At 42.4% G+C, this 27704-nt stretch overlaps 1 protein-coding gene across 1 annotated transcript in view; it reads left to right on the top strand.

The window, feature by feature from the left end:
- The window catches only part of LOC145406994 (uncharacterized), an 82973-nt gene that overhangs the window by 26732 nt on the left and 28537 nt on the right, over positions 1-27704 (top strand). Inside the window, exons 3-5 of the mRNA XM_080278016.1 lie at positions 24045-24280; positions 26238-26366; positions 26832-26974. Of these exons, the coding sequence (XP_080134142.1) occupies positions 24045-24280; positions 26238-26366; positions 26832-26974 (508 nt within the window). The remainder of the gene's footprint in view (positions 1-24044; positions 24281-26237; positions 26367-26831; positions 26975-27704) is intronic.

Raw genomic sequence — 27704 nt, 5'->3', positions numbered from 1 at the left:
TAAACTGTCTTCTTGCATCCCTCCACATCTACGACGAGTACGGAGCACCCATCTAGCAACAAACTCTCATCCCTTTTCTGTCCAACTCTCTAATGCCAGAGTAACCGTTACTACCAGTCCTTCATATATGCAACGGTTGAACTTTGGAACTGTCTCCCTCTGTCTGTATTTTGTGCTTCCTATGATCTCCAGTCTTTCAAACGCAATGTGTCCAGGTATCTCGAAATGAACGGGTCTTAAATTTGGCTCACTTTTGTATTGTTTTTGTTTTTCTTGGAAGGAACTGTTATCCGGGCTCAGCCTTTGGTTCCTTCTTCCTCGAATTATATATATATATATATATATATATATATATGTACTTATATATATATTTATATATATTTATATATATATATATATATATATATATATATATATCTTGGGGTAATGTGAATTTAAGAATTAAAAATGCTTGATATTGCTTGAAAGTAGAAGCAAGGAATTGACTTGTGAAAATAAAGTAGTAAATTTTACTTTATGGCAGCTTACTTCGCCGATTCTTTAAGGACGAGAATTTATAAATATCCTCAATAGTACACAGCAGAATCTAGTTACTCACGAGTGCTGTTTGTTAGTACTGTTAGCCTCTCGAGAAAGTGACTCCATCCCTGACAATCAATAACTAATGTTAATAACAATGGATAGGTTCTTGCCAGTGCTTAACTCTTTGGCTAGCACATCGGATTTAAGTTTATATATGGAAGAACTGGCTTAAATACCAATCGTGAATAACGCAAGGAGTTTATGCAAACTAGGAGCGGCACTCTAAAGTAAGCTTAATGTGGAGAAATAAAACACGTTTCTAATTACATTTAGCTCATAGAAAAGATCTGTAAATTTACTGATTACAATAAAATGAATTTACGTTATATGTCTCAAAATGAATTCAAAAGGGGAATTCACGGTCACTGAGGGACTCATGAATTCAAATAACAAAGGAAAAACACTCACTCACTCACTGAAAAGCTAATCAGACATGAGCTTAGAAAAACAAACGGAAATACTGGTCAGTGGAGGGAATGGTGTTGAAGCTACGAAAGACTTGGCATCTGTGTGATGAACACCAAGCGCTGCTATTCGCTTTACACCCATTTCACCGATCACCATCTAGGAGGAGATTCAGGAATATCTTGTACAATGGAGACACTGATCTCTGCGCTGGGCACAAATGATCCTATCCTCGAGGCGATCCAACGCTAAGTTCAAACTGGGAAGGGGGGTACGAGATGGCCATGTTCACCAGAAGCAGGCGTGGCCTAACTTCTATAGTTAACTTAGAGAGGGCGAACGATATAGACACGCAGTTAAATCACTCGTTGAAAACACCAATGTCGTGCATAAGAATGTCACTTATGAAGCAGTGACAAATGTTTTGAAAACCATCTCAATCAAAGTGAATACGAGCACAGTTAAACTGAGTGATGCCCAGTGGGAATTCCACTAGAGTTCGTGGTTTTCTCACCAAAATACAATGTCACGAACTTGTATAAATACACTTGCACGAATTCGTGACATTACACCTCATCAAAATCAAATTTTTGTTCATAAAAAATTTATGACGTACAGTAATGTATACATCCAATCTCAGTCAAACAAGATTCACACTGTGATGTGTGTATACATCTATTCTTCTACAGGAGAAAATCACAGTCGCCAATGAGTAAATAACCTCATATTTACGTTAATAGAAGCAAGCTTGAGGAAAAAACTTCATGACGACAGTGAAAAATCCTGTATTCAGGTCAAACTGAGCGAAAATTTGCTACATTTACATTAATGACTAATTGTTATGTAGCAAGATGTAAGTAATATATGGTGCAATTGTGACAGTTGTAGTGTATCTGTACCTATGTATAAAATTATACAAATTAATAGTAAATGGAGACGACGAGGTGGAAAAGAAGAGGTGGCAGCATGTGGCAGAGACGATCAGCTGATTCGCACAGCAAAACTGCTACACCCGCCAGATGTACCTGCGAAATCAATCAAGGTGGAGCATCAAAAGTGTCAATGCGACAAACAATTATTATTAACCCGCCCCATCACGAAGACGTGAATTCATATCCTCACATGATATGCACTCATATCCTGGAGACGTAAATTAACACGGCAACATTGCAAGGTCCCTAATTAGCACAATTTTCAATTTTCGCGAGTGATTTTTGGCACGTATACACAGGACACCTTCCTCTACAAAATGCTAGGCAGGGACAATGCCTTACCCAGCATGACCTCCTCCCCCCCCCTGCATGACTTTTTCTCACCAATTCACCTGTTATCAGTGACCTGGCCAGTAAAGCCATGTCATGCCACGGTACGAAATTCAGGGCCAGAGTGATTCCCCAATCGATGACAATGCGGAGGACAAACATTAGAGGAAGAAACAGTCAGAAATGATGATCAGATAATGTGGCAAAAAAAGGTCAGGAATGGTGATGAGTATGTGAGTGAAACAATGCTTATAATGCCCATATTACCATTTGAAAACCAATATACTCTTGTACTACATATAAATTTGTACCAAATAAATAAATAAATACCCTTTATGAATGGCGTAGAATAGTTATCCTCCCACAGAACTCGTTTTTTTGCAGCTAGCCTGATAGAAAACCCTGTAAGGTAAGGAGGTACTCCTACCTGGATCGAGTATTTTAAACCTCAGGTGAGCGATTTCTCTATGAATTTTCGATGTTTCTCACCAAAAGCGGATGTTTGAGCCAAAAAAAAAAAAAAAGGTCCAAAAATGTCGGGACTGGAGCGTACCACTGCCCAGAAAATGTTGGGATCGGGCGGGTTAAATTACAATTACCCTCACTGCCTAATAGTCAACACTTATGCTACAAAAGGTCCACTGTTGTTTTCTTAATAGACACATTATTAACCAGGAAAAATAGTCCTTGGATTGCTCAAATCTCTTAGAATAGGCAGTTTACTGGTTAAGCCTAACTCTTCACTTACGATTACTATCGGCAAGCTGAGAATCTCTACACAATCTCAGGCAGGTCACATATTAACACCCAATGTGGTGTGAACACTCATGTGGATCATGCGCATATTCTCTGGGAATCCTCAGGGAGGCTCTCAGCTCGAGATCCTCGACAAGGTAATTCAGACACAGTCTCGGATTGCCTCTGTGGGGGTCTCAAACTTTTCCCTTTACATAAGTATGTACAGGCCCTGGACATAATGTGTCCTGAAGGGCCAGCAGGTGAGACATCAGGTCTGCACCCATATTACCACTGCCCTCTTTTTCAACTAAGAGATTATGAGTGTGGATTCAAACGGCATGGGAAGGACATGTCCCTGATTGGTGGTACATTGACACACATTGCAGAAACACACAAAACTATCTATTTCTTGTCCCATCCCTGGCCAGAAAAAGTCAGCACAGATACGGCCCTGGGTTTTCCTTTTGCCCATGTGACCTCCTGAGGCTGAACAATGACCCCATTCAAACACTGCTCGGCGATACTTTGCAGGAACGACAAACTGCAGCCGAACCTCTCCCTGGGGTGTTCGTGACTCTTGGTAGAGCCGTCCTTGTTCACGAAGGAACCTGGCTTGACCTCCCCGTGACTACACTTTACGCATTTGCTTCTTCCACATAGCAGCAAGTGTTGGGTCAGAATTTGTTCTTGGACAACATCCTGACTACAAATCAGATCTTGCGGCAATGCAATGGTCACCAGGGTGATACAGTTTGGAGCCTTGGTCATGGCTCTAGTTACTGCAGCAGAAGTCTGAGTAGTGTCATCTACGGTGCAACTATACTTAGCACCTGGAATGTTGCCTTAATTTAGGTCAAAGGTACTGGCATGACAACTGCAAGTGTCGTACCAGTGTGAAATGGAGATGCCACCTCGATATGTTCCTCAGGGAACAATCTCACTGATCCATCAATAAACTGAGCCTGGATCTGTAGACCTGTGTACACCTCAGGCCGAACTAGACTCTGCCTGACAGAGCAACCTGAGGAACCATTGTCTCTCAGGACCATTACAGGAACGCCTCCCACAAACCCTGGCTGAACAAGGAAGGCACTGTTTCCTGTGGGAGGGCCTGTGGATGAAGCAGCCAGCCACTGGTGAGGCTGCTGAATAAATAGCGCTGTTAGCATTAGATACCTGACGGGTCGTACTCACCGTCTGGGGAGATGGAGCACTGACCACCTGTGGTGGATAGTTCACTGTCACTGGGGGACTAGTGAACTGTGGAGAAGTACCTGTACTGGTGGGGACGGCACCACTGTGAGCTTGTTGCGGAATGAAGGCTGCATTTGTCTTCTGCCTCCAATACACTGGTGCTGGTGCTGAAAAGGATTGTCCCAATTGTTGATTGCGTGGCTGATACTGCTGCTGGTTAGGGTACTTGTTGTACTGTTTCCACTCAGGTTTCTGGGCATTTTGCCCCTGGTCCTTCTTCTGCAGTTTGTTCGGACCTTGGCCATTAATCTGAAAACAGCCTTGATGCTGGGGTTCAGTGTGAGATGGCTCCCCGACTTGTCAGCTTTCCTATTCCAGGTGTGTTGCTTACGAGTTTGGTACCCATACGCATTGAAAAATGCATCAGCCTTCTTCACCATTTGGCTGGCATCCCTAACCTGGCAGATCTGAAGCTGAGCCATAAGCTCAGCAGGCCACGACTTTTCTAGCTGCATGCACAGCATAAAGTCAATTATCCTCTCTCGCGTGCGAGGGGTTTCATCTTTTTCCATCCACTCATCTAAGTAAGCAGTAAGCCGATCAAGGAACTAAACAGCAGTCTCCTTTTCTTGTAGACGCACCCTCATAAACTGACTCCTGGTGTTGTCAACTGTGAGAACGTACGCATTCATGAGTGCAGCCTTGATCATCTAATACGTGAGATTGTCTCCACGAATTTTGTGGAGAATATTGAGGGCAGGGCCCTTGACCAAGCTAAGGAACTGGAGCTGCTTAGCTGCCTCATCCAGCTGGTACAGCTGCACCCAGTCTTCAAAACAAGCTATGAATGGCTCAATTCGCTCGCCTTCCTCATATGAAGGAAGCTTGAGGCACGGGGTTGCCAGAACATATGCAGGGAGAGCGCTCGTGGAGCTTGAGTTAGCTGCACCACATGTGTCTGGGGCCAAGAAGTCTCGCCTGAGCTTGAGTATCTCAATTTCATGTTTCTCACATGCCTTGCACTCGGCACATTCATGTTCATGTTCTTTCTCTCTCTCTCATTGTTCTTGCTCGTATTCGCGCTCTCTCTCATGTTGTTCTCACTCCTATTCACCTTCTCTCTCTCTCTCGTTGTTCACATTGTTTTTGCTTATGTTCACGTTCCCTCTCACATTTCCTCTCTCCGAATTCTATGCTCTTCATAGGCATCACTCTCACGCTGCTGTTCGTTACTAAACCGTGAGAACACATATTCTTTAACCCGCCGCTTGCCGGCTATTTTTAGCCCTATGGGTCACCCCGATGCCGGTCATTTTTTGACCATTTTTTGGGCTAAAATGATAGATTTTGATGTGGAAACAATGAATTTTGCCGTTAAAATGCTGACCAAGGCTCGGAAATGGGTTTTATTCAGTACAGCATACTCATAAACACATATAGCCACTCTCACACTCACTACATAAGTGAGAGAAAGCCGTTTTCTATGTAGGGTATAATCAGGTATTTATGCTGGGATGGTATAGCAATATTCAGTAAACTTTTCTGATTACTTATTACTTCAGCATCTATCACAATTTGCGTGTCTTTCTCACTGTCAATGCATTATATCTTACACTTACTTGAAGATAGGTATAACCTGACTTCATTATGTACAGTCCTGGCACTTACAAGAAGGTATTTACAACTTGACTTCACTATATGGTCCTTACACTTACAAGAAAATATTGATAACTTACACTTACATGAAAATATTTACAAAATGCCTTCACTATGTACAGCACTGGGTGAGGCACACAGGCAGAGTGAGGCAGAGCGAGCTTTAGGGGGGAAGCGAGTGAGTGTATGGCCTTGATAGCCTGGGGGATGGTAGAGGAGCAGTTACCTTACATGCCTATCGATTTTTACCCTCGAATCTTGAAAAATGCTGTCACAGTGAAGTTTTTTATTTTAGATCGTTTTAAAACGGCACTGGCACTAGCTGCAGAGTTATGTCAGACCATTTTAAAAGAGCACTGGCACGCAATGGGTTAATTTCTTGGGGATCAGTAAGCCCCATATCTTTGGCTTCCTGTACATGATGCTAACTCAATTAAGGCTGAGTAGACTAAAGACTGAGTCCTGACTGCTGTTGCACAAAGCAATACTAATAACCAAAAGTAAAGAATATAGGCACAGGTTGGTTGTGACCAATTTTATCTAGTTAAACTGAAAAAGAAAATAAGAAAAAATCAACTGACTGGGAAAACTATTATGTAAAATTAATAGAGATGAATCAATAACAACCAGTTAGATAGTGCCTAAAAACTTTAATAACAAATACCTAGGTGAGAGTGAGTATTATTTCGTTAAGAACTTTAGAGCTAGGAGTTAATATCCTGGCGAGATCGCCAAATGTCATGGGGTGATGTGAATTTAAGAATTAAAAATGCTTGATATAGCTTGAAAGTAGATGCAAGGAACTGACTTGTGAAAATCAAGTAGTAAGTTTTACTTTATGCTGGCTTACTTTGCCAGTTCTCTGAGGACGAGAGTTTATAATCTTTCTCAACAGTACACAGCAGAGACTAATTATTCACGAGTGCTGTTCGTTAGTACTGTTAGCCTCTCGAGAAAGTGACTTCACCCCTGAAAATCAACAACTAATGCTAAAATCAATGGACAGGTTCTTGCCGGTGCTTAACTCCAGGCTGGCACAATGGATTTAAGTTTATATATGGAAGAACTGGCTTAAATACCAGTTGTGAATAATGCAAGGAGTTTATGCAAACAAGGAGCGGCACTCTAAGTAAGCATAATGTGGAGAAATAAAACACGATTCTAATTAAATTAACCCGCGGCGTCCCGTCGACGTTCTTTCACGTCCACACGTTTTGTCACTGCCAATCCCATCGACGTACATAAACGCAAAAAAAAAAAAAGCAAGGTCCCTAATTTGCACAATTTTCAATTTTCGCGAGTCATTTTTGGTGCGTATACACGTGACACCTTCCTCAACAAGATGCCAGGCAGAGACAATGCCTTACCCAGCATGACCTCCTCCCCCCCCCTGCATGCCATTGTCTCAGCAATTCACCTGTTATCAGTGACCTGGCCAGTATAGCCATGTCATGCCACAGTACGAAATTCAGGGCCAGAGTGATTCCCCAATCAATGACAATGTGGAGGACAAACTTTACATAGCATTAGAGGAAGAAACAGTTAGAAATGATGATCAGGTAATGTGGCAAAAAAAGGTCAGATATTAGTGAGTGAAACAATGCTTATAATGCCTATATTACTGCTTGAAAACCAATATACTCTTGTACTACATATAAATTCGTAACAGTAAATAAATAAATACCGTTTATGAGTGGTGTGAAATAGTTATCCTCCCATAGAACTCATTTTCTTTGGTGCCAGCCTGATAGAAAACCCAGTAAAGTAAGGAGGCTCTCCTACCTGTAATGAGTATTTTAAACCTCAGGTGAGCGATTTCTCTATGAATTTTCGATGTTTCTCACCAAAAGCGAAGGTTTGAGCCAAAAAAAAAATTTTCCTAAAATGGTCGGGATTGGGGGGAGTCAGTGGTGCAAAAGTGGTCGGGATGGGGCGGGTTAAGCTCAGAGAAAAGAACTGTAAATTTATTGATTATAATAAAATAAATTTACATTATATGAGTCTCAGAATGAATTCAAAAAGGGAATTCACGGTCAATGAGGGACTCATGAATTCAAATAACGAAGGAAATACACTCACTCGCCCATTCAAAAGCTAATCGGACTTAAGCCCAGAAAAAGAACGGAAATACTGGTCAGTGGAGGGAATGGGGCTGAAGCAACGGAAGACTGGGCATCTGCGTGATGAACACCAAGAGCTGCTATTTGCTTTAGGCCCACTTTTGTTCTGGTGTCAACATCTTTTTCCATAAGAAGTTGTAGTATCACACATTTTACATAATAATTTTTAAAGCTGTTTAGTCATAATTAAGTGTGTAATGAAGTGTGAATGATGAATAACCAAATATCATTTCACTGTTAGCTGTGTATAGGGAAGAAGGTGGATGGCAGACCACCAGTGCCACCCTGTTTCAATTATAAAATGAAAGTTAGGAGAAGTGAAAGGATATCTGAATAGTGCATAAGTGTAAAGTCCAGGGGAACCATTTATTATGTTCGTATATGTGAATGTACTTTATACCATTCTATAGAGGTGTATAATGTGTTAGTAGAGTTATCATTTATCTCTACTTTTTGCATAAGCCCAGAGTATATGTAAATGCTTGGCACCTCACTTTTAGCTGACCTCAGCACCGCGCCCAACTCGGCACGGTGAGCGTACAGCGTCAGAAGAAGTCATGTAGTTATCAAGGGAGGTGGTATCGCTCTTACATATCTCTCGGGTCGCAGTTGTATTTATTCTGTGCCCAATAAAGAGAGATTTAATCTGCTCATTTCTGTCACCTCACGCTACCACTTAATATAACAGACCAGCTTCCACCTTCTAGTGGCAGAGGACCTTTGGTGGAAAGTGTCGGGGAGTGACGGCGAGTAGATGGTGTGTACTACAGACAGTGTCGTCGATCTCCAACATGGTGGTCTAGCTATACTAACAGCAGAACACATAATATGTAGTCAGCTGTGCTATTCCATATAACGGCTACATAAACCAGTGGAATTACCAGCTAAACTGACACATAAATTTGGTGTCTAGCAGTGGCACGATACATTAATTTGATTTGGTGCTCACTGTTGGGATACGATAGTGCTAAAGGGATTTATGCTGTGAACCAGTAACCCTTGCAATAGCTCGTTCCTGAAGGGTGAAACAGAAAAATCTTACTCTACTGTTGTAAGGGGACTAATTACCAGTGAGTTAAGTGGAGCAGAAAAACTGGAGTGGTGAATATTAATTCCTCCCATTATTCTGTCAGTGCAAGATTCCTATCTTAAGCACAAACTGGCAGTTATCTCGCCCTGTGGTGTGCGAGATATCTCCATCTTCAAATGTAAACTGGCAAGAATCTCGCTCTCGTGTGTGAGAGGCGAGATAAGGAGAGATCAAGCCAGTGCGGTGAGAAGTGGGTCAACCAATGACTTCTAGCAACTCCAGAGGCGCGGATGGCCGAGGTGAGCCAAGGGGAAGCGAGAGTGGGCTGCGTGGTGCGTCGTGTTGCATCACTGCCTGGCGTGTTGCAAGGCGGACCAGCTGCTTGCTAACTCCCACAGCGAGCGGGCTGCCGTGTATGGTTGGAGGAGTCTGGTGGAGTGTGGAACGTGGAATGTGGAACATCATCCTGGACTTTCATATCTAGGTAGTATCCATGCATTAGTAATCCACACACACACACACACACACACACTTGAATCAACACACGTTCGTTAGTTAATGTGTGGAAATAAAGGTTTCTCAGAATTCCCTTGAAATAAATATACTTTCTGTGTATTTTATATGTGTTCCGTTCTCTGTCACTTACCGTAACTATCCTTTTTTTTATGTCAATTTATCTTCCTGTAACTGGGAGGGGAATAATTACTGACAAGGTTGGATGGATACAGTGAAAAAGTGGGGACGTAGAATTAGGGGAAATAGAGATCAGCCAACCCTACTAGACTCAGAATTTTATGAGTGGGTTGAAACATTAAATAAAAGTGCTCAGACATATAAAATGAGTGAAGGACATATTGAGGATCAAGAAGATGAGGATATTTCTGAAAGACTGGATGAGGATTTGAATGCTTTGCATTTGTGTTCTGGTCATACTTATTCAACAGTCCCAGAGCAATCAGTTAGATCCAAAATGGCCACTAGTCTTGTTAATGAGGGTATTCGTAGTGAGGAGACTGTGGAAGTTGAGACTACAACATTACCTTTGGTCACTCAGGATGTGCAAAATCCAGTCATTACTGATAGTACTACAACCACTCACATACCTGTTTATACTTCAGATGTTTTCAGTACACCACAAGGTTTTGGACAGAATTTATTTTCTGTTCCTTATTCAAATGCATGGGGTATAAACACAGATGGTATTGGCATGCGAACCTAGAATCCTAATCAATGGGGCATGAATACTAATATTGGCATGCAAACCCAGGGCCCTTATCCAAATACCTGGGGCATGACTAACAATATGCGCGTGCAAAGTCAGACTAACCCTCCTCCTTTGTGGCAGATACCTGTACCTAATATGGCACCCACTAACTTGACTACTGCTAGTATCCCACAGACTTTACCTCCTGTAGTGCCGTTCAGACAGTCTCAAGGGCCTATTGTTACTCAGGCACCTTCAAATACAGACTGCATCAAAGTACTTCCCACAGCACAACCGAGTTTACAATTTACTGGGGAAGACAATTATGACATTCACAAGTTTTTGAGGGACTGTGAAGCCCAAATACATAGGCTACAGCTTGCTAGTGATGCGGAGAAGATTTGGCATGTGAAAGCATATATCAAATCAAATTCTCAAGCTTCTGAAATGATGGAGGCATCCTTATTTTACTCTGGGGCTACTGCTCAGAACTATGAAAAGTTTAAGGAAGCTCTAACCCACATTTTTGCAAGTGATTGCTATGTGTCAGACGCTTGGGCGTTCAGGCATGTAAACAGGGCTCAGCAGTATCCTAACTGTTCTGTGAATCAAGCATTGGCGAAGGCAGGTACATGTTATGTAGAGGCTAGCAAAGCCTTACCGAAATCGGGCTGGGGAGACTGGACTTCGGGAATGACTTTTGAAAGAGTCGCGTGGTTACTTGAATATTTACAGTTTCTAGCTTGTTTGAACTCTGCTACACGAGCTCAGGTACTTAGGCAGCCAAAAAGACCTCCTGAAATATCCTTGCCTGATATGAGCTTTAAGCTAATGGCAAAGGCTGAAGGAGAGGGTGGTAGTGTCCTAGCCATTCACACAGAGAAAAAACCTCCTGGGAAGTATTGTACAGTGTGTAAAAGGGCTGGACATACAGACAAAAAATGTTGGCATGCTAAAAAGGCGGCACGCTATGTAGCCAAGGCCAACTCGAGTGCCACGTCTGAGCCTAGTTCTGGAAAGCAGGAGAGTAACAAACAACCCAGTAATAGTTCTCCACAACAAAACCCGACTAAGGCTACGAAGTCAAAGGGGCCAAGGTGGTGCGCCATACATGGGCATTGTCCTCATGAAACGGACTATTGCCCCTTTGTCGTTGAAAAGAGGAAGAAACTAGGGAACCAAGCTAGTTCGGGGGAAACTCATGGCTGCACGCAAAAGTAATTAAAATAGTACAATCCACTGATGCGTGTGTGGCAGCTATTATTAAGGTGGATTTATTATCTATTCCTTGGATCATAGGGAAAGGTCAAGTGTCCCTGATCGTAGATACAGGGGCATGTACAAACATTATTTCTAGTAAAGTGCTGGAAAGACTTAAAAGTGAAATGCCTCTAACAAACTGGTCATTATCAGCACCTGATATAATGTTGACAGGTGTGACAGGGAGTAGAATGAAGATTGTAAGCCAGGTGCCGTTGACATTGAGGGCAGATAAACGATCCCCTGTGTTCCGTGCTACATTTTATGTGGTTGAGGATTTTCCTCTGCCAGCTGATGGGCTGTTAGGCTTTGAAACCATGGAGGAGTATGACATAGTCATACACCCTCAAAGACATTCCATTTCCTTTAATGGGAAAGAGTTTGTAGGCCTTAATCCCTCAGCGACACAAACTGGAACTGGCATCCAATCAGGAGCCGTTCAACCAGTTGTAGCCTCGACAAGTGAAGCGTCAAGGGAGTCCCTGGATGCACACGAAGCGGAGGGTATGGACTGGAAGAAAGTCAGGGCTATAGTGAGTGGTAATCACCACTTACCCAGTCGAACTGTCTGTAAAATTCCTGTCCGAGTACCTGACGTGTCGGTGGGAACTGATGTAGCATGCTTAACTGAGACTGCAAAACATAAGGCATTGTCGCTGGAACTGACTCTGAGTAGTATTGGCCAAGACCAGAAGACGCCCCTCTTCATCGCAAATATGAGTGGTTGCACAGTTAAGCTCAGAGATGGTTGTTACATAGGCAACTTGATGTGCTATGGTGCCCCCATAAAGGAAGTCGATGACCTGCCGGTGATCTCTCCTGTAGTTACATCTCAAGCAATGACTCAGTCGGAACCCGTACGTCTGGCTAAGGAAAAACAGCTGGAGCAATATGTGAAGGTCACGGATAATGTAGACCATAAAACGCGACTCCTAGCCCTCCTTAGAGAATTTTCCGATGTAGTAGCACTTCCAGGAGAAGCGCTGGGTAGGACTGATAGGGTGAAGCATCATATTGGTTTGTGCCTTGGTACAAATCCAGTTTATGTGCCCGCATACCGTCTATCGCACAGCCAAAGGGAAGCAGTGGATGAGGAAGTTGAAAGGATGCTTCATGATGAAGTTATCCAGCCTTCCTCCTCGCCTTGGAATGTACCACTTTTTCTGGTGCCTAAGAAGGACGGTGGTGTGAGACCTGTTGTGGATTATTTGAAAGTGAACAAGGTAACTGTACTGGATCGTTACCCGATTCCGCATCTGTGAAACTTACTTCAATCATTAGGTAAGGGAAATACTGTGTTTATTTGTCTGGATCTAGCATCAGGATATTGGCAGGTGCAGCTGACCGAAGAGTCGCGCCCCAGTACTGCTTTTAGCACTCACTGTGGGCACTTTGAATTTCTCCGGATGCCTTTTGGACTGAGTAATGCTCCTTTAACATTTCAGCGGATGATAAACCAATTGTTTGGCGAGATGTTAGGGCAAGACGTCTTAGCGTATCTAGATGACCTAATCATCGTGAGTAACAACGTTAACAGTCATTTTAACAAGTTAAAACGAGTGATGGAAACCTTGAGATCTGCAGGTCTGAAAATCAAGCTGTCAAAGTGTGAATTTTTGAAGTCCAGTATTAGATATTTAGGACACCTCGTTGATGGTAATGGCATCAAGACTGTGCCGGACAAGGTAAGGCCAATGTTAAATTTTCCTATACCACAGAACAAGGATCAGATAAGATCGTTCCTAGGCCTCACTGGCTTTTATAGGAGTTTTGTCCACAGATGTGCCATCATAGCATCACCTTTAACGACGGTACTTAAGAAGGATGCTGCAAGGAAATGGGGACCCTTGGAAGAGAAAAGCTTCAACGAGCTCAAACAAGCCATATCAGAAGAACCCGTATTAGCGTTTCCTGATTATACTCAACCTTTCTATCTGTGCACGGATGCCTCAGGTTTGGGTCTGGGAGCGGTGTTACAGCAGAAGGATGAGCAAGGCAAGACACATACCATAGTGTATGCTAGTAGGGCACTAAGACCCCTAGAGAAGAACTATTCGACAACACATTTGGAGACATGAGCAGTCGTGTGAGCGTTAGGACATTTCCGGGATATTATCTTTGGCTACCAGATAATTGTTTTAACTGACCATGCACCCATACGAGACTTATTTAAAGGAAAGAACTTGCACGGAAAGGTTGCGCGTTGGTTTAGCAAGGTAATGGAGTTTGATCCAGAGGTCAGATATTTACCGGGCCGCCAAAATGTAGCCAACGCATCGAGTAGAAACATTGCTGCTACCATAGCCGAGGATGTTGCTCTTCCTGAGTATTCCTCAGACATGGTAAAAGCGGAACAACGTAAGGATGCGATGTGGTCTCAAGTCATCTATGCCATGGAGTCTGGCAACGAGATTTGCCTACCTGAACTCCCAGTACCGATGACTTACTTCCATCTTCAACAGGGTCTTTTGTATAAGCAACCCCCTGGGAAGGACACAGCATATCAGTTAGTTGTCCCTGCTACCTTACAGCAAGCCGTGCTACAGTTAGTTCATGACGTACCTCAAGCGGGTCATCCCGGATGCAATAGATGCATACGTGAGGCGAGAAAGAAATACTATTGGCCGACAATGAGGAAGGACATAGAAGCCCACGTCAGTCAATGTGTCAAATGCGCGGAAATATGAGGAACGACGGGACTTCCGACTCCCATCTTAGAGTATCCTCTACCGGAAAAAACCTGGGATACAGTCTCCATTGATCTCTTAGCGTTGCCGAGAAGTCGTCAAGGTTCAAGTTATGTACTGGTGGGAGTGGACCATTTCTCATGTTTCACTGTTTTAGTGCCTTTACAGATGAAAACTGCAGAGGAGGTGTGACTTCAGTGATTTGTCCATACTCTACACCTAAGGTATTGCTCAGTGATAATGGCAGTGAATTTCGTAACCAGGTGTTACAAGAAATCTTTCATATGTATGGAGTAAAGCAAGTACGCCTTACAGTCCTAAGAGCAATGGCCTGGTGGAGAGGACAAACAGGAAGATACTGGAAGTCTTGAGACCAGTAATAACCTCAGATCAAGAGGATAACTGGGAAGACTGGTTATCACATGTAGCGGCGACCAGCAACTTCTCAGAAAATTCATCAACTGGGAAGTCTCCTCATTATATCCTTTATGGAGAAGAAAAAGTGTTACCCTATGATTTGTTGGCTGGACCTCCTACTCCAGTATACAACGATGAAGACTACGCAAAGGTACAGTTGTTGAAATTCCAATGTATACACAGTGAAGTACAGAAAAGATTAAAGGCCTCAAGAGCGGAGATGTTGGCAAAACAACACAAAGGTAGTCAAGAAAAGACGTTACAGGCAGGCCAGAAGGTCATGATCCACAACCCTGAGAGAATTTCCAAGCTCAGACCTAAGTTCCGTGGACCATATACCGTTGTGGAACGAGTACGAGGAAATACTTATAGAATAAAGGATGAAGCTAATGGAACTCAGGAGGTAGTACATGCTGATAGGATCAAACTAGTAAGTCAAGAGCTAGGCCTAACTAACCATTCGTTTAATGTGTTGTCCCCTCTGTCTTCGTCGCAATCTATGACGTCGTTCGTACCTGTCCCTAACCAAGAGTATCGCAGCAAGCTACGATCCCACAACAAGAGTGATTGAGGGAGTATCTACTCTTGCAGAAAAAAAAAAAAAATGTGGCTGTGGCTCATACTCCTCGTGCGTTGCTTGGGGTGGACCTATGGAATGACGTCGGACACGGACACGACTGTGTTAATACCAGGAGCACTGAAGAGCCCACTTGGAGAAGTCGTGGTAGTGGAAGATGCAGTATGCGTCTTCTATCCAATGGAAGGCTATCTCCAAACGCCAGATATTGTCAAGGAGGTCTCCAAAGGCTTGTCGAATCTCAGACAGCAACTGTTGGAATGGAAAAAATGTTAAATCGAAACCTACGATTGACGAACTCTGACACTGAAGCTTTGGAACTATCTTGCATGGAATTGTTGAGCTTCAGACTAGGCATATAGACAGGCTCACCGACAGGCTCACTAACTTGCATGTCGCTTTACCTAACGTACACTCTGGTCTTTCCAAGCATGTCCATGCACGTACTAAGAGAGGACGTGTGGATTTTCTAGGAATCCTGTCTCAACAACTCTTTGGTAAGGCATTAGATAAGGACGTAGTGCAATTGGGTAGACAGATGCATAACTTGACACTGGCCGCTAAAGCTAATAAAAGATTAATCATGCATGTGTATAAACAGTTAGATGAGTTCACTAATAAAGCTAACGAGATAATTAGGAATACCAACCATCTAGTAGACCTTGTGAACAACATCCAAATTAACCTACCAACCCTAGCTAACTTGGTGTTATTCGCTGAGTACTTACATGCTCTCAACGAGTCAACCACTGCTTTGGAGAAGCATGCAGCCAATATGGTGGACGGCTTAATCGATGCAAGTTTGAACAGGGTTAATGCTTTATTGCTTCCTACTAATATACTAACAAATGCACTTGATATAGCTATGTGGAAGCATGGACTTATGCCACTCTTTGATCTGAGTCAACTGGAATATTATTACCTATTGTTAGAGCCCCAATTGACCCTTGAAGGCATCCTGATATTGGTACCTACTAGGAATGCTGTAACGTATCAGGCATGGCTGTTCATTCCCTTCCCTTTTGCTACTGCTAATAATACACTTGTTGTTACTGAAGAGGGTCCAGAGGTGCTAGATGTCTCAGATGACAAGAAATATGTAGCAGAAATGACTGTGGATGAATTTGAGAAGTGTAAGGCCTCATTTTTTGATCTCCATGTATGTCCTGCTTTCCATTTTGGCTTCGTACCATTAAAGGTAGAGGAGTATAAGAGGGCCTTGTTGGACACAAATACTTCCTCTGCTCTGCAACGTTGCACCTTGCAACCCATTCAATTGAAGTCAGTTTTCCATGCTCATGTTAATGCGAAACAGCACTTTTACGTTCCTGAGACAGAGGACGTAACTGTGACTTGTGCCTCACAGAAGCAATTCCTTACAGTAAAGGGGTACTATGTTGCACCTGATTTTTGTGAGTTACACAGTAAAGAGATAACAGTTCTGCCTAGCAAGCATCATCTAGCTTTGTCAGTGAACTTCTCATCCCAGTTACGACCCTTTTTACCTTCCTTCAGTGTTACTTCCTTGAATGTGAATAGGCTGTCTCATGTATTAAAGGAGCTTACCTTCCTCTCCCACCTGAACAGGACCGATTTAGAGCCTTATGTACTGTCCTATCTTCCTTCATATCTTTCCCCTTCCTATTTTGGTCCTGGCGTTGGTCTTCTACTTATTGTGGTCTTGTCCTGGGTTTGTGGTTTAGGCTACTATTTAAGGCGCCAATTAAGGAACCCACTGAGACCACGTGTCCGTACTCGCGGATTGGAAGTGGATGTTCCTGAATAGTTAGCTACCCTACACTCTGGTTAGGCTACACGGTAGTTAGGGCAACAATGTCGACGAGGACGTCAATGGTGTGGCCGAGCGATGTTCTGGTGTCAACATCTTTTTCCATAAGAAGTTGTAGTATCACACATTTTACATAATAAATTTTAAAGCTGTTTAGTCATAATTAACAGTGTGAATGATAAACAACCAAATATCATTTCGCTGTTAGCTGTGTATAGGGAAGAAGGTGGATGGCAGACCACCAGTGCCACCCTGTTTCAATTATAAAATGAAGGTTAGGAGATGTGAAAGGATATCTGAATAATGCGTAAGTGTAAAGTCCTGGGGAACCATTTATTATGTTGCTATATGTGAATGTACTTAATACCATTCTATAGAGGTGTATAATGTGTTAGTAGAGTTGTCATTTATCTCTACTTTTTGCATAAGCCCAGAGTATATGTAAATGCTTGGCACCTCACTTTTAGCTGACCTCAGCACCGCGCCCAACTCGGCACGGTGAGCGTACAGTGTCAGAAGAAGTCATATAGTTATCAAGGGAGGTGGTATCACTTTTACATATCTCTCGGGTCGCAGTTGTATTTATTCTGCGCCCAATAAAGAGAGATTTAATCTGTTCATTTCTGTCACCTTACGCTACCACTTAATATAACAGACCAGCTTCCACCTTCTAGTGGCAGAGGACCTTTGGTGGAAAGTGTCGGGCAGTGACGGTGAGTAGCAGACGTGTACTACAGACAGTGTCGTCGATCTCCAACACGGTGGTCCAGTTATATTAACAGCAGAACACATAAAATGTAGTCAGCTGTGCTATTCCATATAACGGCTACATAAACCGGTGCAATTAGCAGCTAAACTGACACACAAATTTGATGTCTAGCAGTGGCACAATACACTTTGCCGATCACCGTCTAAGTGGAGATTCAGGAATTTGCTGTACAACGGAGACGCTGATCTCTGCGCTGGGCACAAATGATCGTACCTTTCAGGCGATCCAAAGCTGACTAAGTTCATATTAGGAAGGTGGGTATGAGATGGTCATGTTTGCCAGAAGTAGGCGTGGCCTAACTTCAACGGTCGATGGAGAGAGGGCGACCGATATACAGTAGGCACGCAGTAAAATCAATCGGTGAAAGCACCAATGTCATGCATAAGAATGGTCAATTATGAAACAGTGACAAATGTTCTGAAAACTATCCAGATCGAAGAGAATATGAGGACGGTTGAACTGAATGATGCCCAGTGGGAATTCCACTAGATTTTTGGTTTTCTCACCAAAGTACAATGTCACGAATTTGTATAAATACATTCGCACGAATTCGTGACAATATACGTATATATATATATATATATATATATATATATATATATATATATATATACCTAGGCTGCTTCCTCCAAGAAAAGGGAGGTAGCCGAGACATGACGACACACTCCCAATTTACTCATCCATTCAAACACATTCATTCGCATCCTAGCCCCAAAGGGGAGAAGGGACAGATCCTCATCGCATCACACCGCACAAGGGTCAACTTCACAGTGCAATCAGTGACATCTGCAGCAGGGCCCGACAGCACAGCTGGTATACCCCTGCCACTTCATAATAGACCCATCCCTTTACCCACACCTGACCTAACTAGCTGATCAGACCAAATGCGGGAGAGTATGCCCTCAGGGCTGCGTCATCATTTATTCATATTCAATTTCTCTCCATTCATTTCTATCACACACTGCCACTCTTCCTTGCTCAACAGACATCCCTCTCGCATCCAGTGCTCTCTTCACACTGTCCATCCATCCAATTCGTGGTCTCGCTCTCAGCCTTACACATCTCACATCAGATCTAGTTATTTTTTTCACCAATCGCTCATTATCCATTCTCTCCATATACCCAAACCATTACAACACCCTCTGGTCAACTCTACCGGCCATCTTCCAAATAACTCCAGTTCTCCTTCGCACTTCATCATTTCGCACTCGATCCATATGCGTCACTCCACACATACTCCTCAGACACCTCATCTCCATTACATTCAAACTTTTCCTCTCTGCCACACCTATATTCCATGTTTCAGTCCCTTATAATACAGTCAGTACCACAACGCCCTCATACAGTCTTCTCTTTACATCCATTCTAAGCGAATGACACCTAAACATTTTTTTTCATTCCTCCCAGCACCTTACCTACTACATTCATTCTAAACTTCACTTCTGCATCTGTTCGTCCATCCACAGCAACATGTGACCCTAAATATTTAAAACAATCTACCTTCTCAAGCAACTCGCCATTCAAAATTATATTCATCCCCCTATCATCTACCAACCTCGTACACTTCATCACTTTACTCTTATTCCCATTTACTTTCGATTTCCTCCTTTCACACACCCTTCCAAACCCTCTACCAACTGTCTCAATCTCTCCTCTGAATCAGCCACCAGTGCAGTATCACTTGCAAACAGCAGCTGCTTCAGATTCCACTCTCCACCATCAACATTCACCAGACTCAGACCTCCATCTAACACTCTTGCATTCACCTCCCTTACAACACCGTCCATATAAGTATTACACAACCAAGGCGACATCACACATTCCTTTCGTAGCCCCACTCTCATGGGAAACCAATCACTCACAGCATTTCCCACTCTTACACATGCTCTACTATTTACATAAAAACTTTTCACCCCTTTTAGTAACCTACCATCAAGTCCATACAGTCTTAAAACAGTCCACAAAGCCTCCCTATCAATTCTATCATACGCTTTCTCTAAATCCATGAACGCCCAAAACACATCCTTGCCTTTCGCTAAATACTTTTACACACTTGTCTCACCGCGAACACCTGATCCACGCATCCCCTCCCTCTCCTAAAACCACACTGCTCATCACCAATCACTCCCTCTGTACCCTCTCTAACTCTCATAATTAACACTCTACCATAATCCTTACCTACAACACTCAACAGACTTATACCCCTATAGCTAGTACATTCATATTTATCATCCTTGCCTTTATACAACGGGACCACACAAGCACTGCACCAGTCAATTGGCACCATACCTTTCACAAAGCACACATTCAACAATCATACTAACCAGTCAACAATAGTCACCCCACCACCCTTCAGGCATTCCACAGCACACCCATCCATACCTGCAGCTTTCCCTATTTTCATCTCCTTTACTGCCTTCTCCACGTCCTCCTTCGTGATCAAAGCATCATTCAACTCTCCCAACACATTTATTCATTGCACCCTTCCATCCGCCACAATCTTAGCCACCCTTTCCTCCTCTACATTTAACAATCTTTCAAAATACTCTGCCAATCTCTTCCTTACTGCATCCACCTTAATTTACATCTTTCCATCCTCTGGTTTTACTCGCTTTTCCTTCCCAGACACTCCCTTTCGCACCCTTTTCACCTCCTTCCAGAACATTTTCTTATTCTATTGAAAATTCACTGTCAGTTGCCAACCCCCCCTTTCATCTGCTGCCACTTTAGCATCACACACAGCCCTTCTCGCCCGATTCCTCTTTTCCTTATACCTTTCATATGACACCTCATCCTTCCTCTGCACCCATACTTCATATGCACATCTCTTCTCAGCCACAGCCATACTTACTTCCTCGCACCACCATTCACTTCCTTTTCTTACACCACCACCCACACATCTCACACCATACACCTCTTCTGCATCCCACCACAGCACTCTTAAACAACTGCCATTCCTCCTCCACACTGCCATTTTCCTGCTCTTTCACTGCGTTCCACTCATCTTTCAATTTCTCCTGATACTCTATCATTTTCTCTCTTATATCCAACTTACTCACTTTCAAAACCTCCCTGCCACACCTAACCCTCCTAGCTCTCACCCATCTCTTACCTAACCTTAAATTTCCCTGCACCAGCTAGTGGTCAGACATATCTCCACCCTCCCCTCTCAGAGCTGTCACATGCAACAATCTTCCTATTACATTCCTAGACACAACCACATGGTCCATCAATGCTTTATCCACAACCCTTCCACCCTCCTGTCTCACCCATGTATACTTATAAATGTCTTTCTTCTCAAACAGCGTATTTCCAGTCACCATCTCTCGCTCAACACACATTCCTATCATTCGTTCCCCATTTTCATTTCTTCCAGGCACACCATGCATACCAACTACACCTGCAACTGCTACATTTCCCACTCTAGCATTCAGATCTCCCATCATTACCACATTCACATTCGCTCCAAACTCTGCAGTCACTCAACATCATTCCAGAAAGACTCCCTCTCTTCTTCATCCCTTTCACTACCAGGCCCATATGCACTCACAAACACCCACAACTCACGTTCAAATTTCGCTTTCACCCGCATCAGTCTTGATGACACCTCCTTCCATTCAATCACACTCTGCTCTGTGTGGGTGTGTTCAAAGGAGTGCACCCAATGGATGAGGGCAGGGCTGGCCATTGTTAACGCTTTTGTTTATCTGTCAGCGTTATAATTCATAAATTTCTTGCTGCAGAGAATGGATAACTATACCAACAGGAATATCCTAGCATCTTGTGTCTATGTAATACTCATGTGGCTAAGAGTTTTATGTGTTGGATCGGCTTGAAGTGTAACTGCCAATTAAGAATTACAGGTGGGGGTTTGGTGGGGATTAAGGGGAGGGTTGTCATAAAGTCTAAGTCGGGACACGCGAGATGCAGTCGTGGCGTCACTTGCTGTTAGCGCAACCACAAAAAATGACTCAAATGATACTTGAGCAGGAACTATAATTAAATATAATGGCAATTAAGGCACTCCAGTTGGATTGGGGTATATTGCTTACGCAATGCCACTCAGAGGTGGATGAGACTGGTCACTGTCATCTTAAATATCAGGACCAAATAGCCTAACTCCGAGCTCCTACGGTCCTCACTGCATTAGATGATGCGTGGATGATTGGATGATGATAATAATAATAATAATAATATTAATAATATTAATAATATTAATAATAATAATAATAAATAATAATAATAATAATAATAATAATAATCCATCCATCCATCATCCTATTCTATGTTGTCCTATGAGGCGGGGATTAGTCCAAGTGTAATCAGCCCGTGCAAGCCGATTGGGTGTAAGCATACTTTATTGTATACGACACTGTACAACCACAGTGCCCCTTATGTCCGCCAAAGCAGTACGAGCCCTGAAGAACGCTCCCAAAGTTTATTAACCTGGAGGGGCGGGAACCATCGCTCTTCAGTGTATAAAAATGCAGTCTTTACCACTGTACCACAGAGGCTTCATATATATATATAACTTGCAATACTTTGGTGATAGAAACTCCGTGTACAAACAGCTAGATAAGGAGTTTATTACAAGCTCACAGTAAAATAGTCTGCCCATCTAGGCTTCCTGGTATCAACTGATGGAATAACGCCGTCTTCAGGCGTGGGAAAGCGTGCTGACCTAGCAAGTTTAGTGGGGGCATGTATGCATTGGGGGGGGACATATATACATCGGGGGTAGACATATTGTGGAGGGGGTACATATATATATATATATATATATATATATATATATATATATATACACACATAATTTGAATATTGTAGGGAAATAAGTTACCTTACCTCCTAGTTCTCACACTCACCTTCGAAGTAGTCCCCTTGGGCATGTATACAGTGGTCTCAGCGTTTTTCTCCACAAGTCCATGCATCCCTGGAAGGCTTCAGACATGATGGTCTTAGGCACCTCCCGCGATTCTGTCTGGATCTCCTCAATCGAGGCAAATCGACCCCCTTTCAGTTGTAATTTCAGCTTGGAAAACAGGAAAATGTCGCAGTGGACAAGGTGAGGCGAATAGGGTGGATGATGAACGACTACCATGTTGATGGAAGCCAGGAACTGCCAAACAACATCCAGTGTGTGGACGGGGGCATTGTTATAATGCAGAACCCAGTTCTTGTTCTTCCACTATTCTGGACGTTTGCGGCGGATGTTCTCCCTCAGACGTTGCAAAACTTCACAGTAAATCTTTGTGCAGACCGATTGACTGGGTGGGAATAATTCCTTGTGAACAATTCTTTGATTATTGAAGAAAATGAGCAACATCGACTTAACATTGCTGCGCAATTGGTTCACCATTGCAAAACTGCCAAACCACCTTCACACCACGTTACGATACTAAGCGTAACTCAACAACACACTGACGCACAAGGGGTGTTGCTGACTCCTCCTAGCAGCAAAAGGCAAAATTGCAAACGGTTGGCTCCCTCTGTTCAAACTGCTGGGACTTTTGCATAGTATCTCATATATATATATATATATATATATATATATATATATATATATATATATATATATATATATATTTTTTTTTTTTTTTATGTGTCCGACTCTGGGCATAGGCTTCACAGCCTGCTATCAAGGCTCAGCAGTCCTCCTACATACCATACACCTCTACATGTCACCACTTCGGCGCTAACACCCACCGTCCATATTGAATACATGCTAGGGCTGTCTCATACAGGACTGGTGTATTGGTATTAGCGGGGGTATTTTTACGACATGTCGGCGGGTCTTCTGGTAGATCAGTAAAGCCTGATTTAATGAAATTCAAATCCTTAAACTGTTCCCTGCCCCAGCCGGGATTCGAACCTGGGTCCGTAAGGACTGCAGGCCACCTCTCTACCGATTGAGCCACCGCCTCCCCCATATATATATGTGTGTGTGTGTGTGTGTGTGTGTGTGTGTGTATATATATATATATATATATATATATATATATATATATATATATATATACACACACACACATGCTTGTTCTCCTCCTGATAATTATATTTTGGTCCATATCTGTTTTCCTTTTTACAGCTTTGCTGTTTGTCTCACATTTAACGTGTAATTTAACTGGATGCTCTTGAAAATTCTCTCTTAAAAGCCTAATGCAACCCATGCGTTATCTATAATCAGTGTACAGTAGCATGCCGAGTCCAAGGTATTAAGTGATTTCTTGTTCACTCTGTGAAAAAGAATATTTGGTGATACTTCAGCATTAAGTTCAAAACAAGACCCATGTACATTAGTTCATGCCTGTCAGTTGGTGATATCACCCAACCGCTTTATCCCACCACCACCAGCTGGTGACGAGGCTGTACTGCGTGACGGTGATGGTGGCAAGTGACGACCCAGATTTCCTTTCTGCCTTCGCTGAGTCCTCCTTTAAGAGCCACCTCCTGCAGATCCAGATAACGAGGTTGTTCGTCTTCACTCGTCTCTCTCTTCACCGCCTACACAGCCTCTACCACCTTCAGAAGACCCTATCACGTACTAACTCAGTACTGGCTGTCATCAACAACGTTTCGAATACATTAAGGTAAGCTAATATTATCTAAAGTGAATTAGAGAAACTTCTGTGAAATGTGGTGAGCTAGAATGGCGTATGAACGGTACATACCGAGGATTATGTCTAGTACGCATATAACAGTACCTTAGCTGTGCCGGTTTTTGGACAGATGAGTAAAAAGAAATCCGGTAAACGAAATATCTGCGGCAATATTAAATATATGGCTTTCAAAAGTCTTGTGTTGAGTAGTAAATTTGCACCTTTTGGAAAATAAATCTGTCAGTACAGGTGGATATACCTTGAAATGCCGATAATGTGTCAAGACGTTACAGAAACCTAACATTATAGCATTCGTAGTTCGGGAGGTGGTAAGTTTTCATTTAAATGGGTACTTCTTATTTTTAACCATTAGACAGACTTAAGTACTGCCTACAAGACTGTCTTCCCTGAGGGTATAAACTGACTGAAGCATCTAGCTATGCCTGATTTTTATACGAACATGGCCGTTGCTGTACGTATTACAGCTCTTGGCAAGATCATCTGAAAAGTGAATTCGCTTACGAATAAATTTCTACGTGATATCACATGAATTTTTGTCCTTCAAATATGACTGTAGTCATAGTATTTTTGCTTGAAATAGCGGAGTGTTTCTACTCCATGTGATTAACTCCCCCCCCCCCCCAAAAAAAAAAGTCTAAAAAATCATGCGTTTTTCTTCTCACCTGACCACTCTTCGGGGTAATGTACAATATCCTTTTTTCAGTTATATCTGTCAACATAACATTTACCATGGCTTTATTTTGAGAACTGGAGCCATTACGGATTACACATAAAATAACAAAATAGAAAAGTGCTATTACATTCCATCTAACAGAGTGTGATATCAGTGATGATACGTTCACATCTGCATACAATACACTATCTGTTGTTTGTCTACGGATATCATCTTTGTGTACATATTTCAACATATTTTATGTGCCTGTATGTGTTGATATTTCATATGAGCTCAGTACTGTAACAACTGCTCTTGCGACAGAAAAAATATATATACTACAATCTTAACAGTACTCCTTTAAAACACATCATCCCTGGGTTGAACTCAAACCCCAGCCTTAGGATACACGCATAATTAGGGATGAGTGTGCTGCGATAGAGGCACCATGACTCCACATACTCGTACATCTTACGCTCAGCTGAATACTTTCACTATTTCCATTACATCCATGTCGTGCATCTCAGTTCCCGTATCGTTGGGACTTCGACATTCCACCATACTCTTCACTTTTTTTTTTTTTTTTGTCTGGCTGACACTTTTACCATACGAGAGATATAGATAGATAGAATAGTAGAGACAGACAGACAGACAGACAGAGACAGAGACAGACAGAGACAGAGGTCAAATAGCTGGAATTTCCAGTGAGAGAGCAGAATTTGAGAGAACCATATTAAATGTTTAGAAAGGTTCTTCTAGCAATCCTAGAACGCATTCACTAGGCTACATGTCATACTGAGCACATCTTGTCAGGATCTGAAAAGTTCCTTGATACTCAAAAAAGGAATCATGATTTAGTTGGCATCTCAGCCTGAGAACAGATTAACCATAGTAAGATGATGCATAATTATGTATCACCTTGAAATTAATCTGCTTGTTAAGCCATTTCGCATTAAGAGGAACATGTGGGTAAGTTATTCAGGTTGTGAACAGTCGCCTATGTTCAGCTAAAAGAAATGCAAGCAATGTAAATGTAAGAAAAAACTTTAATTAACCTTCTACTTCTAAAGATAAACTTTGATGTTTTCTCCAGGCTAACACCCAACACTTGTTTAATCTAAAGAAGTCCTACAAAGTCACAAGGTAAAAAAAAAAAAAAAAAAGTAGTGCACAGGAAATACTTCCATTCACTCTTGGTTAACAATGATCATTGGGACCTATCACTTCGTTCCTTAATGTTTATACAATTTTGCTGAATGAGTTGTGTTTTTGCAGAGTCAGTGTTTTCTTGTTCCTGCCCTTCAGTGAGCCAGACGATATACCGCAGCTAGTGGCCACTTGGACTGCTGGGGCTGGCCTCACTCTCGCCTCCCCACCCAATCTTTTTCCACCCAAATTTTTATGGTATGCTGATCATCGCCATGGCACAGGGCATATATACCAGGCACTTCCTCACTCAAAAAATTCGCAACGTTCTTCTCGGTGAATGCGCAGTATAGTTAATAAGCGAAAAATGATGACTGTTTAACTGTTAGACAATTACTAAGACATTCTTCTATTACAGGTCCCAGGCATTTATTAACTCACTTTCTGTAGATTTTGTCTGAACCACTTCCCAGCTCAGTTAATTTAATGGTAAAATATTCATGAAAAGTTAAAATCTGTCCAATGACGTTTGCATAATTTTAGCTGCTGTTTCCAGACGATTTTCTTTGGCTTTTGGAATCTTTTTATGCTGGAAGGGCTACATACAAGACACCTTCCACTTACCCATTCACCCTAAGATGAATATAATTGTCTGACAACAACAATAATATACAGTGAAACACGTTATGGAATTGAAATGGATAAGAACTACATCCATTACAGGTTTCACCACCGTCCCCACATTATAGTAACTGCGGAAGAGTACCCAACAAATGTAGCAGTGACTGTGGATGACCCCACAATGCCTGGGGGCAAGCGACTCACCTTCAGAGGACCTACCGGCAATATGGTCGAATTCCTCTCCAGTAAAATGAATTTCAGGTAGATCATAAACAGGTGGATTATTCTTGTAATCAGATTTACCCAATGCAGAAAGAAAACAGAAAGAGGTAAGTTGAATGTTGATTTATGGTGGTGGTTGATAGGGCAGGGTGGAACAAAAATGCTCTAAGAAACTGGGTTTTGTTTGATCTATTGAATTTACAGATGGAACATATTAATTGTTCGTGCGAGCGAGGGAGAACGCTTTACTATGTATATTTAGACGGTAGAACACATCAAATTCAGGATTCCACAGTTAAATATTTGTTCTTTCCCTGGAAAACTACCAAGTTACTGGGATTTTGTTTCTTTCTTCACGAAGCATCAAAATTTAATTAATAAATACAAAAAAGTTATTCACACATCATACTCCTCATACTTTTCTTTTTCACAAGTATTCACCATTAGATTATTAATGTCTTTAACCCGCCACGTGCCGGACACTTTTAGCCCTATGTGTCACCCCCGTGCCGGCCAATTTTCAATTTTTTGGGGGGTGGGAGTTAAAATGATAAATTTTGATGTGAAAGAAATGAGTATCACCATGAAAAAACTCACCGGAGGTCAGAAGTGCGTTTTCTATAGTACCATCGCCCGCATTCAGGTGTGCGTGCACGCAGTAATCCCCAGCAAAGGTGAAAGAAAACCCGTTTTCTGTGCAAGGTAAACTCAGGTATTCTCACCATGACTAAGTGAAGGTATAGGAATGTTCTT

Source organism: Coenobita brevimanus, chromosome 8 (assembly GCF_032717465.1).
Source record: "Coenobita brevimanus isolate Jiangsu-jjx chromosome 8, ASM3271746v2, whole genome shotgun sequence".
Lineage (NCBI taxonomy): Eukaryota > Metazoa > Arthropoda > Malacostraca > Decapoda > Coenobitidae > Coenobita > Coenobita brevimanus.
This window is presented reverse-complemented; position numbering and strand designations above follow the sequence as displayed.